Source organism: Alosa alosa, chromosome 22 (assembly GCF_017589495.1).
Source record: "Alosa alosa isolate M-15738 ecotype Scorff River chromosome 22, AALO_Geno_1.1, whole genome shotgun sequence".
NCBI classification, from domain to species: Eukaryota; Metazoa; Chordata; class Actinopteri; order Clupeiformes; family Clupeidae; genus Alosa; species Alosa alosa.
In genome coordinates, this window is record NC_063210.1 from 15,714,335 (window position 1) to 15,729,334 (window position 15,000).

The 15,000-nt window shown below is 44.8% G+C and overlaps 1 protein-coding gene across 1 annotated transcript in view; it reads left to right on the plus strand.

Moving 5' to 3' along the window:
* pcdh15b (protocadherin-related 15b) overlaps positions 1 to 15,000 on the plus strand; it is a 215,784-nt gene that overhangs the window by 155,953 nt on the left and 44,831 nt on the right. The window contains exons 24-25 of the mRNA XM_048233553.1: positions 1,474 to 1,586; positions 14,160 to 14,269. Coding sequence (XP_048089510.1) covers positions 1,474 to 1,586; positions 14,160 to 14,269 — 223 coding nt within the window. The remainder of the gene's footprint in view (positions 1 to 1,473; positions 1,587 to 14,159; positions 14,270 to 15,000) is intronic.

Sequence of the window (15,000 nt, forward strand, 5' to 3'; positions counted from 1 at the left end):
TGTAAACACTTCGGAAAAAAAATATTAATAACTGGATATACCAAAAAACGTTGATGTAATCGCTTCCTGCCAGGACTTTCACGGGCTTTTCCCAAATCACGGAAGTAACGTCGTTATTAGTTAGTTAGTTAGTAGTAATTAGTTTCTGACAGCGCTACTCGACCAGGGTTCGACCAAGGGAAGGGCTCGGGGTCATGGTGCAAAGGACCCTAGGGTGAACATTTTGGGGCTTTTTATGCCTTTAATTTGATAGGACAGTGGAGACAGGAAGTGAGTGGGAGAGAGAGTCGGGGTGGGATCTGGAAAGGACCACGGGGCAGGAATCGAACCTGGGTCGCTGGCGTACGGTGCAGGTGCCCCAACCAGTTGCGCCACAGCTCGGGCCCAATTCTCTCAACAATTTTAGGACAATTTAAAAACGGTAGAGAACAGTAAGAATAAGTGCATTAGTGAGTGCTGTTTTTAAACAGTTGAGTGTCAGTTCAAGACAGGTGGTAAGTGCTAGGATCAGCAAGACTTGTTGTAAGTAGTGCTATGAGAGGATATGTTCAGCCCCATCTCATAGTATACACAAGCTACATGGATGATGTGTCATGACATGGCATGGCACTCATTTTGCTGCGCAAGTATGTGCCAAACCCTTCTTGCGTAGATCCACAGACTGAGAAAGCCTTTACTCCTGATCTGTCTCTTGATGGTTTCTGCCAGTGCTGTGCTGATGGGCTTTATACATGTCTGTCTGGAATACTTCACTGTTTTCATAATGTAGATATTTACCCTTGACTAAGTAATACCGGCAGGTTTACAAAATAACTGGCTAAGACAAATGTTTTGATAAACCACTAAAGGGGCCCAAAACCTTTTCACAGGTCTATGTACATACAGAGACACGCGCACGCATGCACACACACACACACACACACACACACACACACACACACACACACACACACACACACACACACACAACTGGGCACACACACACACACACACATACACATTCTCAAAGGTTGTGTGTGTGTGTGTGTGTGTGTGTGTGTGTGTGTGTGTGTGTTTATGTGGTGTCTTGTTGGCTCCCTCAAAGCAAGGATCAATACTCTCTCTGGCACCATGTTTTGATTACTCATGCAGGAACAAAGCAAAGCACAGCAAGGACCCATAATGCTTTGGCCTGAACATTTCCGTGTGTCTGTGTATTTGTATGAGTGTAGGTGGGCGCATGGCTTTTATTTGTGTGTGGTGGTGGCTGCATGTGGTGTGTGTGTGTGTTTGTGTGGTTCAATCCAAACATCCGGCATGCTTGGTTGTATGTTTGTTCCCCCTTTCACTCTCTGAATGGCCTCTTCACATCTGTGCCCGATGCAGTCATCCTATTGATTTCTCTCTCTCTCTCTCTCTCTCCTCTCTCTCTCTCTCTCTCTCTCTCTCTCTCCTCCCTCCCTCCCTCCCTCTCTCTCTTTTCTCTGTGAATAGCTGGTGGTTATTGCTTATGACGGAGGGGAGCCAGCGAAGTTCAATAAGACCCTGGTGGAAATCACTGTCCTCCAGCCCTCGGTGATACCAATCTTCACCCAGGAGGAGTACAGGTAAAGAAACAACCTCCCTCACCTCTTAAGCCAGTGGGTCAAAAGATGATATTGTAAAACCCCAACAACATGCTGCTTGAAGAGACATCCAAGTGGGTTGTTCACTTGGATATGTGGTTGAAGTCTGAGGTGGAGGCATGATGTTTTTTTTAGTGTAAAACAGTGAGAAACTGTGTATGTTTATGTTTATTTTTTCCACTTGTTTTTATATATCACGGTTGACACCAGTGCGGTGTAGTTTTAGAAGTATACACTCTTTTTTTTTCGTGGAGGATTTTTTAATTTGTAGAAGCTGGTGTCAAGGTTTAAAAGCGTTCGGTGAAATCGGCAAAGATTTGAATGAATATACAGTACAGTATTTTCACTTGGTTATGTGAAACTGTCAGCCAAGGCTCTTACCGTTTCTTTTTATTAAATGCTCATGAATATGTATTATGGCTGGGAGCAACTTCATGAGCAGTCACAAATGCACTGTACAGCACAATATTGTTTTTTTCTCAAAGGGCAGCGCTCTCTCACGCACTGAATCCATTCCGTCACTTTTATTAAATTACTCTTTTAATATATTCGACACTGAGGGTAATCAATTTATTTCGAACAGCTAAGTCTGAATACACCCTGTTTCACCAGCGCTGACTCTCAAAGTGGCATTAATTGAAAGCAAAGGAGGAAGGCATTTATTTATTTTTATTGTGTTTATCGTTGATCATTTTGGTTTGAGTTGTGCTGTGAACAACTGGGATCCTCAGCAGGCAAGTGCCCGATAAGGTGTGGTTAAAAAAACAGTCCACTTCTTTGGCTCTTGTATTTTTGTTGGCACTTCAAATAGAGGGCCCTGAGAGAGGCTTAAAGTAACACTTCAGAAGTTGCTTATCTCTGTGCCGCATACCGGCGGCAGCCAGAAACTCAACGTTAATGGAGGAAAAATGGTATTGGTATTGTTTTGAAACGGAGCCCTGTATCGAGGATGGGCCGACATCGGTGAAATGGAGAGGTATCTGTACGCATGGTGAGAGGTGCTCGGGGGGGGGGGTGGGGGGGGTATTGTCATTAGCAAGGTTGCTTTGTGTGATCGCAAAGATGCTAGAATGACAATAACAACAGTAGTTTTTGAAAGTGCCATCATAGATCATAGATCCACATCAGCTCAGACTCGTAATGATAGCCTGAGGTTTTTCAAAGCTATTTATTTCTGACGGGCTAAGTGAAAACAGATCAGCAGTGACACTCACTTCGTCTTTGAATAGACCATGTCTTATTGAAAGCAGCGTCGTTTCGAAAAAGGATTTTCTCCTTTGTGTACCAAGAGCTGTAGAATATGCTTGTTCAGATTTATATAGTACTTGCGTACGTCTGGCTTAACAGGATGCAGGTTGGACTTTAACACAATGCATGTTGGTCAGAAATGATCTCCATCTGTCCAGCAGAGCTGCAGATCACCACCATGTTGGCATGTCATTAAAACCTCACACGAACAAGACGGAGCAAGTCGCTGCAGTTCCTCTTCACAGACTGAATGAGCTAGAAACTGCCCTCGTGACTTTGAAACATCACCGTGGTTGGCTGCAAATAAAACTATCAGGTGTACACTATGCCAAAGGAAAATTGACCGAAAACAGAGTTTATTTTGGCTGCCACCTGTTCTTGGGTCATTGCACTCGGTTAAGAACCAAGCAATAAGGACAATCCAAAAAGGCAAGAAAGTTTATCCAAATGCAGCCGTAGCTCGCATGATTTGGAAAGGGCAGCATCCAAACTTTCTGTTTGAAGGCCGCTTCTCTCTGCTTGCTCTATCTCCACTATTCTCAATGTTCTGTGGACAGATGCACGGCACCAGGAACAAAAGAGTCGGGGGTTGCCATGGAAAAGGTCGTCTTCCCTTGCCGAATAACAAAACAAAACAAAACAAAGCCAAAAAATAAACCCTTAGATAAGCAACACACTTGATGGGCTGTTCAAAGCACAGACATTTTGTGTTACGGGCGAACAGATAGGGCTTCAGAGATGAGCGATAAGCGCGTTAATGAGGGCGATAAAAGTTTCTGCGGATCCAGAGGAGAGCAGTAATACAGATGAGATTGGGCTGACGGACTCCTTTGTAAAGTGGTCACAGGGGCAGTTGAGAGTCAGACCCACACTCAGCCAGGGTGTGGATGAGCATGGCCAATGCAGAATGTAGAACGGCTGTCATCACACCATCCAAGTGGACGATAAACACAGTGGTTGGATGAGAATCATATAACGTTTGAACGACACTCATTCACCCAGTCAGTCAATCAGTCAGGCATTCAGTTCATCAGTAATGTATGTATTCATTCATTCATTCATTCATTCATTCATTCATTCATTCAGTCGATCAGTCAGGCATTCAGTTAGTTAGTAATGTATGTATTCATTCATTCATTTTCCTTCTCATTCTTTCATTTTCTTTCAGTTTCAGTCATTGTATTCATTTTTCATCCATCATCCATTCATTCATCTATATTCATTCATTCATTCATTCATTCTTTCCTTCTTTCTTTCCCCAGTCCGTGTTTTCATCCATCCATCCAATTCATTCAATACCCCAGAAAATGAATACCCCCAGACTATAACCCATTGCGACACAAAATGCTGTCCTTTGCAGTTTCCGTCCGAGCTGATTTGGTAGAGAGCTCCCAAATCTCACTAAATCTCAGAACCCCAGTCCCCCACCCCAAACTCTGTGGAACACGTTGGCGGTCACAGCAATCACACTAGCCATTTGACTGCCATCGATGTTTATGCTCCGCTCCCCTCTTCCATTTCCACGCTCATCTCTTCGCTACATCAGTAAACATGACAAGCTGATTTTTCGAGACAAGATAGTGCAGGCAAAACTGCAACCTTTTCCAGCATGTCACATTTTTTGTTTGTCTAGAAGGTGTTGTGGCTTTGAAGGTGTTTTTGTTTGTGTTCCTGTCGACTTGAAGTCTTGGAAGTTTTATCAGTAATTTTAATTTCGTTTTGTGTTCTGGGAGCTGTGTGTCAATGTTGGACCTGTGGAGACAAACATCATATTTATTGTTGCTCTGCAATTTCTGTCCCTTCTCTTTCTTCCCCTCAATTGGTTCCATGGGAATCTTTGAGAATACAAATAACTGTCAAGAAATTAAATTATCTTTTGCTTAAGCACATTTATATAAGTTGTAGTTACACAATAATGCCATGATTGTCAGCCAAGGTCCTCTGTTGAAACGGTACGTTCAGCTTCTAAGAAGTTTCTCATACAAGTAATAATGGGATGATTTGAGAGTTGGCCGAAATGGTGACAGATCAAGGGTGATGATTACACAACGGGTAGCCCTAAAGGACCCCTAGTTGCAGCTTGATTTTCTGGTTGATTTTTATAGGGGTGTGTGTGTGTGTGTGTGTGTGTGTGTGTGTGTGTGTGTGTGTGTGTGTGTGTGTGTGTGTGTGTGTGTGTGTGTGTGTGTGTGTGTGTGTGTTTGTGTGAGAGAGAGAGAGAGAGAGAGATACTTCCACTCTGACCTCGCTGGTCTTATTTGGAGGTCAACACTGTACTGTCCTTCTGGTCCTACTGGAAGCACTGAAATAATGACCCTGTAAACATATTTATTTATGTATCTTAATCACACAACCTTTCGCTCTCTAATGTACTCTCTGTTTTACTTAAAACACACACACACACACACAAGCATGTACACACCACTCTCTCTTGAGAGATGCTACTTACCTAAGCATCCAGTGTATGGGTCTTTGCAAGGGCAGCGATTAGATGCCACATTATTATGCCAGGCTGTATGTAGCAGCACCCAACCCCTCAAAAGTACATCACAATACATCGGAGAAAGTACACTCGAAACCCACCCCTGGAGGAGGGAGTCACCCATGCTTCCCTGGGTCCATCGTGTCCCCGAGGCCCTTGAGTTATTCTGTCCCTGGAGTGTCACTCTTTAGGTTTGTGTAGCGTGAGCTGGACACGTGATGTAAATGCCATCCGTCACGCTTTAGGGCCTCCCCAGTATCCAGGCTTAATTAGCCTCCCTACAGGAGGGGTTCACACACTCTCCTGTTGCCTCGCATGGAGGTACTCATACACACACACACACACACACACAGTACACACACACACACACACACACACACACACACACACACACACACACACACTCAACACACACACACACACACACACACACACACACACACACACACACATTCATTCATTGTCTCTCTCACGCACACATACTGTGCGTTGTAATTAGGGAACTGGGACACCCTCCCCTGTGTGTGTGGTGTGTGTGTGTGTGTGTGTGTGTGTGTGTGTGTGTGTTGGGGAGGGGGAGTCACTTATGTAGAGCCACCTGCTGGATTAATATTTGTCAGCCCCCAGCAGTTGCTGGGTCCACAGCACGCGGTCAGGAAAACAAAACAAATAGTCTATTTGCATATCATTGTTTATTAAAGACTTCAACAAACATGGCTCCCCTTCCTCGTCTGCACCACCACACCTCAGCAGAAGAGAGTAACAGTCGAGCACCACCGCCTCGGTGATGAAAGCTCGACTGAGGGGAGATATGAAAGTGTCAGGCAGATGTGAAAGGTCAACAGGCCGTTGTTTACGAAACAGGTGGACAAAACGTAACACTTGACAGGGAAATGTGTTGTTTGAATCATGTTGAGAGACACTTGTGTGTGTTTCATGATTAGATAAAGGTTCAAGCATTCTCTAGAAGTAGATAGGCTACACTGGTTTCACATACCATAGAGTGAATGATCCACTTTAAGAACTTAGAAATGAGTCCAAGATTGTCATCCAGCATGGTCTCCATGACATTACCCTGTGCTGTTGTTACCATCCCCAGAGTGTTGGATTTGTAAAAGTGAGCACACCACCTCTAATGTCTAATTTAACAGAAACGTGATTCTTCACAGTATGCTGTATTTGGTTGTGCTCAAGCTGTTTAATTTTCACAATTCTGCCAACCATTCCCCGGCTCAGAACTTGGACTAGAGAAGTTTTTTTTTTTTTAATAAACAAGCTGTTTAATTTCACAATTCTGGCCCTGAAAATGCTTATTTTAAAATGAATCGCTGGCGCTTCAAATGTTATAAAAAAACCGCCCTTCAAAGGCCCTAAAAAGAAATCACTTCCTCCTGAAAAGACTTCCTCCGGAATATAATAAGTGCTTTCAAGGTTACTGCTGCCAATGAATGATGTCAGGCCATATGAAGTAAAAAAAAAAAAAAAAAAAAAACACTTATTGTTGATGGGATGTTGTCTGCCCTGCATGCCAAAAGATCTGAGGTTACTCACTTACTTGTAGTGCCTCCCGTGATCTTGATGAGAAGCGGTTTTCCTGGCAGGAAACGATGGTGCTCAGTAGCGCAGAGGTCAGCGGGGGATTGTGGAGGTACGCGCATCTCAACGTCCCCTAATTAGTCTGGACTCAGTCAACCAATCAGCCATGGAGCCGTACCCCCGTGGGGGCCCGCAGACGCAGCTCCAGAAAGCAGCTCTCGGTGTGGAGCGGAGCTGTGCCAGATGTGGCCCAGACCTGCGCCGTATCCGGGCCACTATCTGTTATTTTTGCTGACAAACCATTCGACCATTTGTGGGGCTCGATGCACTGACTCCAGATGAGAGCAATGGTGATTGCATCTCTCTCTCTCTCTCTCTCTCATTCTATTTCTCTTTCTTTTCTCTCTCTCTCGCTCTCTCTCACATCCCCACCCTAGACAAACGATTAAGCTCCCGGGCCGAGGTCTGATGAATCCCAATCCAGACCCAATCCCCCATATCCCCAATGCTTCCCAGCTTCTAGTCACCCTTACGTGGCTTTCCCTTGTCGTCTCCTGACGTCTCAATCAAGTCCCGCTTGCTTATCGGGGGCTGCCTTGCCTGCTTTGTTGCCTCGCGGCGCGGTTTCTCCGTGAAATATGTATGGCTCCTTAAATAATGTAGCGCTCATATCTTGCTAATCTGGTTTTAAGCACCCCCCCTGAGATTGATTGGAGAGCAAGAGAAAAAGAAAAATGAAGAAAAAAAACATCAGAGAGAGAGAGAGAGAGAAAGTGACAGCAAGGGGGAGCAGACAAGATCCTCAGTCTCAAGGTGGAAGGACTGTTTTGTGATCTCCTTTCAAGTGTTCTGCTGGAGTGTCTCTCTGGCATGTCATTGTTGCAGAGCTCGTTCCCCCTACTGTACCTTATTATGCTGTTATCATATTGCGACACACCTGAGTGAAGTCTTGTTTTGTTTAGTCCTGCATCATAATTCAGTGGTTGATTCAACTACTTCTGTAAGCACTGGCTTACAGGACCAATTTCTAGTGAAATGATGCCTTTGTTGGTTTATAAAAAATAATGCATTTACAGTAGCTGTTTATTGTAAATAAAAAACCTTGCTACTTTGCTAGTTGGCTGCTGGTAAGGCTTATTATCTGATCTGCTACACATGCGTCTTCTGGTTTTGTCCCCTGTCCGGGCAGGCATGTCTATCAGTGTCTTGCTCACATCTGGGAGAGAGAGAAGGAGGAAGCCGATTACCCAATCCACTCACTCTGAAAAAGGGGTGTTGAAATCACTTTATCACGGCCCCTAATGCCCAGGAAAATTGAATCCGTGTTTGTTAGATCCGCTCTCCGAGTCGCAACCGCACCTCCATATCCCTCTCCGATGCATACATAATGCATGACACACTATCATTAATGCATTCCTGCAGAGGGAGAAATGTGTGTGTGTTTTTTGTTGTGTGTGTGTAAGCGATGCTGCTTTCGTATTGCCGTCTGCTTGGGTGTGTGTGTGTGTTTTCTTATTGTAACGGCGTGGGCTCGTTCACACCATCACATAATGAGGGACAAGAAACAGTTGTAAAGAATAATAATTTATTTAAAGAAGGGCAATCAAATCAGGTCAATAATATGTGTCTAGGGTATGTTGTTGGTGCAATGTAGATGCGTGTATGGATGTGGTGAGCGTCTAGTAGATCAGTATCAGGATGTTAGCTGCAAAAGGAAGAAAATTATCATTAAAATAGCGTGAGATGAAGAATGATAGAGAGCGTGTCCGTGAAGGGAAGAAGTCAAATAGTGCCTATATGAAAGGAAAGAGTGCCCAATTGAAAGAGAGAGAGAAGCCCCTTTTATAGCCCAATCCCTAAGTGCAGGTGAAACTAATAAGGCACTTAGGCTGCCTAGGACACCCAGGCCTAGCACTGTCCGTGCACTGACTGCACTAGACCCATAGGGGCCGTGGTTTGCACCCAGGTGGGCGTCACATTATGTATGCCGGTGTGTGTGGGCGTCTGTGAATGTGTGTGCTTGTGGGGAGGTGCGTGTGTTTGTGTGTGTGTGTGCCTGTGAGTGTGTGGGCTTGTGGAGGGGTACATGTGTGTGTGTTTGCTTATGTATGCCTGTTTGTGTGTGTGTATGTGTGTGTGTGTGTGTGCGCTTGTGGGGGGCGGGGTTGCGTGCCGTGTGTGTGTGTGTGTGTGTGTGTCCATTAGAGAGCGCCCACCTCCCCTTCCCCACCTCTCGAGTTCAGGAGCACACTGGTTGACCTTTCTCTCTTGTTTGCGGAGGACACACTCAGTGTGGTACCTGGTTGCCAGCGGTAGTGATCCCAAACAGTTTGAAAAGGTCAGCTCCTAATCCGCAAGCAAAACCTTTAAAGCATCCAAAAGGCTTTTAGCGCTGTCTAGGGGTGGGGGTGGCGGTGGGGGGGGGGGAGAAGCGTAGAGGAAGAAGCAAACAGTCTGTGTGAAGGTTCTTAGAGAAAAATATCAGTGGCCCTCTGTGTGTGTGTGAACCACAGTACCTACTGTGACATTGAACACAGGAGGAATAAGCACACATGTGCGTTTGCACAGACACAGACACACAGACACACACGCACAACCACGTACACACACACAGACACACACACGCCGGACATCAAATGCAAATACAATTTCAAAATTAATTTCCTTTTGCCAAGATATCTCCACTCCCTCCGGAATCACAGGATTACCATGTTAATGTGCCGCGGACGGAACCCGAGGCCTCATTAGGTTTTTGGTCGCGGTGAATTAGCACCGCGATTTTGCCGTAATTAAGCAGGCCACCTGAAAGGGCAGCTCTGACATTTCATCAAAACTCACGCCAGTGCCAGCTGGCTTTCGACCTTACCCCCCCCTCTCCCGAGTCGGCGTCTGACAGCTGTGCTACAGCAGCATCGTTCACACCGCATCCTCGTTTACTGGAGAAATCCGCTTGCACCGCCTCCCTGTAGGTAACTGTGTCTGCTCTCTACTGGCCCAAGCCCAGCATGTACTTACTTGTCTCCTCGAGCTCGACACAAACACCCTACCATAGGGTTTAACAGCAGCAGCAGCGGCGGCAATGACAGTGTGCCTGAAATATATATTATACAGTATGAAGATACACTCCGCTCCGGGGGGTATAATATTGTTTTGTAGGCGTAGATGGTGCCGGGAAGGCACAATCTGCTAGGGAGAAAAGCTTTGGCCTGCTTCCTGGTTTGGTTCATTAAAAGAGGAGGATTTCAAGCCGTGCCGAGCTCCACCTCCCGAGGATTCGTCTTTATATTTGTTGTTGTTGTTATTGTCGTTGTTGGCTTTCTCCTGTTTTCTCCTGCTGGCACATGTTTAGTTGATTATTTAGTTCACAGGTATGGTGGTGTTTGTCCCGGCATTTGCTTGGCCCAGTGTCTGAAATTATCTCAGAAAAAAAAAAAAAAAAAGATATTTTTGACAATGCTACTCACACAGAGGTTGAGTGTGATGATACCCAAGTTGTTTTGTTAGTCTGGGATGCTGCTCTTTCAAATGTGGTGTACTTTATGCAAAATACATTTTTGTTGAGCTGTAGGCTTGTTTCCTTTCACCATCCTTCCAAACCGCCACATTTCCCTCTGAAATATCTCTGAACTGTTTCCAGGAAGGAGGTCCTTTGTTCACAGGCTTGTTTATTCAGTCATATTTTATTTAGTTATATTTTTTGCATGGTAGTCTCTTCAGCAAGATTGAGAACACAAAGTCTTCTCCTGAGCCACTCACATGCAGTTTGTTTTGTGTTGTGAAGGAAAGGAATAAGGTCCTGTCTCGGCCATGGTCTATTCATGACGCAAGTCTCAAGGTTGCAAAGGAATAGTGTCAATTGTCAGCCATCGTGCTTAGTTTTGTTTGTTTTTCTTTTTATTGTTGTTCTTGTTGCTGTTGCTGTTGTTTGCATGACATGTCTTAAGTTTAGAGTTACTGAAAGGTTACTGCAGGAGTCTGATCGTTTAGGATTACTCTCCCCGTTACGAGCACCCTGATGATGAGACAGTCCTAGGCCTCCTTTTCCATCTCTTTCTCTCTCTCCATCTCTCTCTCTCTCTCTCTCTCTTTCCATCCCTCCTCTCTTTCTCTCTCTTGCTCCCTGAGCCTGGGATTAATGTTGCCGTGGAGCGGGATGTGGAGCTGGCCGTGGTCCTGAAACCGAGGAAGCGGATGATGGCGCCGAGCTCAGGGCTCAACGGACCTCATTAGACGCCCAATGCTCACGGCACGCGGCACGAGTTGTACAGGAGACACACTGTGTGTGTGTGTGTGTGTGTGTGTGTGTGTGTGTGTGTGTGTGTGTGTATGTGTGTGTGTGCGCACGCAGGGGTCTGTTCATCAACTTGTGCCAGCCTTGAGATCGGGGAAGTTTTTTTGAGGGGGCATTTAGTGTGTGTGTGTGTGCTTGCTAGCAGGGCAGATTACCACTAATTGAACAAAAGAAAGACCCATCCCAGCCTTACCATTTTTCACCACCTCATCTTGCAGAGCCAAAAGCTGAAGTGAGTCCACCGCCCTGATACTCATTCCAGCACACATGAGAGTGACATTTCAACACACACACACACACACACACACACATACATGCACACACACACGCACACACACACACACACACATACACACACACACACACACACACACACACACACACACACACACACACACACACACACACACACACACACACACACACACACTAATCCAAATTGTAGGTGCAGTATTGTCTATGTAACAGTATAAAGGACTCACTATGCTGATTATGAATGATTTTATATTGAGTACTTAATCAATCTGGCACAAGTGAGAGTGGCGTTTGGTAGCAGATATCACTATGGCTGTGATTGGTTGTGGTGGCGGCACCATGTGGTGATAAGAAACAATATCAACATATCAATGCATGTGTGACTCATCTGTCTTCTCAGTGAAGTGAAGTGTCGTGATTTCTTTCTCCTGAGGTGTGTAGCATCCAGCGAATAGGACTTTTTGACCTTTCTTGCGTCAACTCAGAATTGGATTTTTTTTTTTTTCTGTGCACGCCCTTGATTTCTTTTTTTTATCCTCGCCACTATGCTATTGTGCCACCTCCCCACCTCCCTGCTCAGCCACAACAAAACCATGTTTCCTCATTCTCCTCCCCAGCAAACCTTGATATTCCATCAACAAGCCCGTCATGAGGCACACACACACACACACACACACACACAGCACACACACACACACACACACACACACACACACACACACACACACACACACACACACACACACACACACACACACACACACACACACACACACACACACACACAGGAACACACACACACACACACACACACACACACAGGAACACACACACCCATATATGCTAAAGAAGTGATCATTCATAACCAATGCATCACCCATCACTCAATATGTCACCCAATGTCATAGAAAATTGGGGTGACACTTGTGGTCCTTGGAACTCTCCCTAACACTCCCCCTTCCTACCTTGTCAGTGGCTTTTGTAATGTTGTTTACCACAGAATCCGTGCCTCTGCCTTGAAAACGTAGACGTTGAGAGAGTTATCTCACATTTGTGCAATATCGCTGGCATTCAGGGCATCAAATTGTTGCTGTTGCCTAGTTCCTGCTCCCTTTTCATGCATAAATGGAAACATTTGTTTCTTACGTTTTTCAGTTTTGTCCATATTTGTAAGATTTAAGTGAACGGCCAAAAGAGTGGACGAAGTAATGGCAGAGAATGGATTTGTCCGTATTTGTATCCATTTTTCACACTGAGCAATAATGAGGCTTTACTCTCCGCCTTGTACTCCGAGGCCAATTATTGACAGCCATCAGTTCTCCCATCATTTTAATTACAGGCCTGTGCAAGCCTTTAGTCGATACAAAAAGGGGGTAACCAGAGACTCTAAATTAAGTGACTGACTTTTTTCGTAATTTCTCCTAATGAAATCATCCCCGCAACCCCCTCTTATTGATGTTCGACATTGGTGCCAAACGTGAAAAAAAAAGAGCACAACGAATTGCCATTTGGCAGCCTTGCCCTGGGTCTTCTGCCAGCAGTTCCCGTCGACTCTCTGGGTTGTGTTGTGTGTGAAGAGTGTTTAGACAAAATGGTGCTGGCCTTCTCAATGAGGGTGAAATCAGGACTTGAGCATCTCAGGGTATTAGCTTGGTGCTCTACGTCTTACCACTCTGTGTTCTACAATATATACCCACAGCTCAGTGTTGCCTGAACAGCTCATCTAATCAATTCTAGTCATAAAGGGTAGGATGAGACATTCGTCTCACACTGAAGGGAAAGGGCTTCTTGGAGTGATCTTTATGCAAAAGCAATGCAGTACTTACTTATGCATTTAGCTGACTGACTTAAGTATTTAGCTGATGCTTTTATCCAAAGGGACCGATTGCCAATTGCAGGGGCCAGTCTCCCTGGAGCAATTTGGAGTTTAAGAGCCTTACTCAAGGACACGGGGGTGGCAGCCAGGAATCAAACCCATGACTTTGTGTGACTACTGCAGGCTGGACAAGCTCCTATACTGCACAATATTATCCTTCGTCACCTTGCATGACGCTGAGTGGGATTCATGCTTTCAACTGGAAGCATGTGTGTGTGTGTGTGTGTGTGTGTGTGTGTGTGTGTGTGTGTGTGTGTGTGTGTGTGTGTCTGTGTGTGTGTGTGTGTGTGTGTGAGTGTGTGAACAGCATCTGAAGGTAGAAGGAAGGCTGTGCCAATCCTTGCCCACATTGTCCTGTCCCCTACACATGGTGCTGAGGCCTCTCCCTGCCAAGGTCTCTTAACGGGGCTGTTTACTGTGGAATTGTGCCATAAAGTAAAATAGTGTATATCTACCATGCAAATTATCTGTGGATAATTGCACTGATACTTGGTATTTGGACATGCTGTGCTTTTATCCACATAGAACTAGCATCTATACTTTCAAAAAATGAATATATGCTTTCTTGTGCTAGCATATTTACAAGCAAAATATGAATATGTTTTGACTCACTGTTACTGAATCTCATCCTCTGCACCGTACTCTGCAGCACTGTAATATCAAGTTCGAAAAGGTGTCCTTTTGATTTGGAGTTGGCCCCTTCAAACCCAAAAAATACCCTTCATAACAAAGTGGTTGTGCTAAATGAAAATAAATGGTGTCAACACCATTTATATAGACGAGCAGGACACTGTCATTTTTAAGGCGGCATGCTAACATTTTATTTTTGGCTTGACATTCTGGCCTTGTTCTTTTTGTCCCTCTTAGGTTCCCTCCTGTGAGTGAGAACGCCCCCATCGGGAAGGTTGTTGGGGTCATTCTGGCTGCAGCCGTCAACCAGACAATCATCTACTCTATTGTTGAGGGCAACGAAGGAGGTGGGTATGCACACACACACACACACACACACACACACACACACACACACACACACACACACACACACACACACACACACACACAGCAAAAGGGTATATGTGTGTACATTCACACATATAAACACATATACCCTTTTGCATGTATACACACAGTCAAGGCGTCACACTCACACATATGAATGCAGTCACACAATCACATCTCCACAATCACATCTCCAAACACACAAGCTTCAGTATGCATAATGCATATGCCACAATTACACACAGTACATAATGCATGCAATTACACACACATGGACACCATACACAAGACCACACACTCAGCATATTCTGTGTGCACAATAACACAAACACACACACACAGATGTCTTTAAAAGTTTCAGCAAAGACCTTCAACTCAATTCAGCATAAAATAAGCCTGAACAAAAAGTATTCTGTGCTTAACAGGATAACAGAAAAGATAGGGCCACACTTTGTATGATTGTATTTTTTTCTTGCGTTTTTTAGTGCCTTTTTTAGTGTGGTCAGGTGTTGTGTACAAATCTTAAATGCCCACAACCATATACACACCTACATTATTAACCAATGGCAATAAAGTGCTACTCAAATCAGTCAATTCAAATGTGTTGATATATTTTACAGTCCAGACAGAAACCGATTGTCAATTTCCAAACCTATAAACATCAATGACTTGGCATCATGGCCTGCAATGTTACATTGTCTTGAAGCTG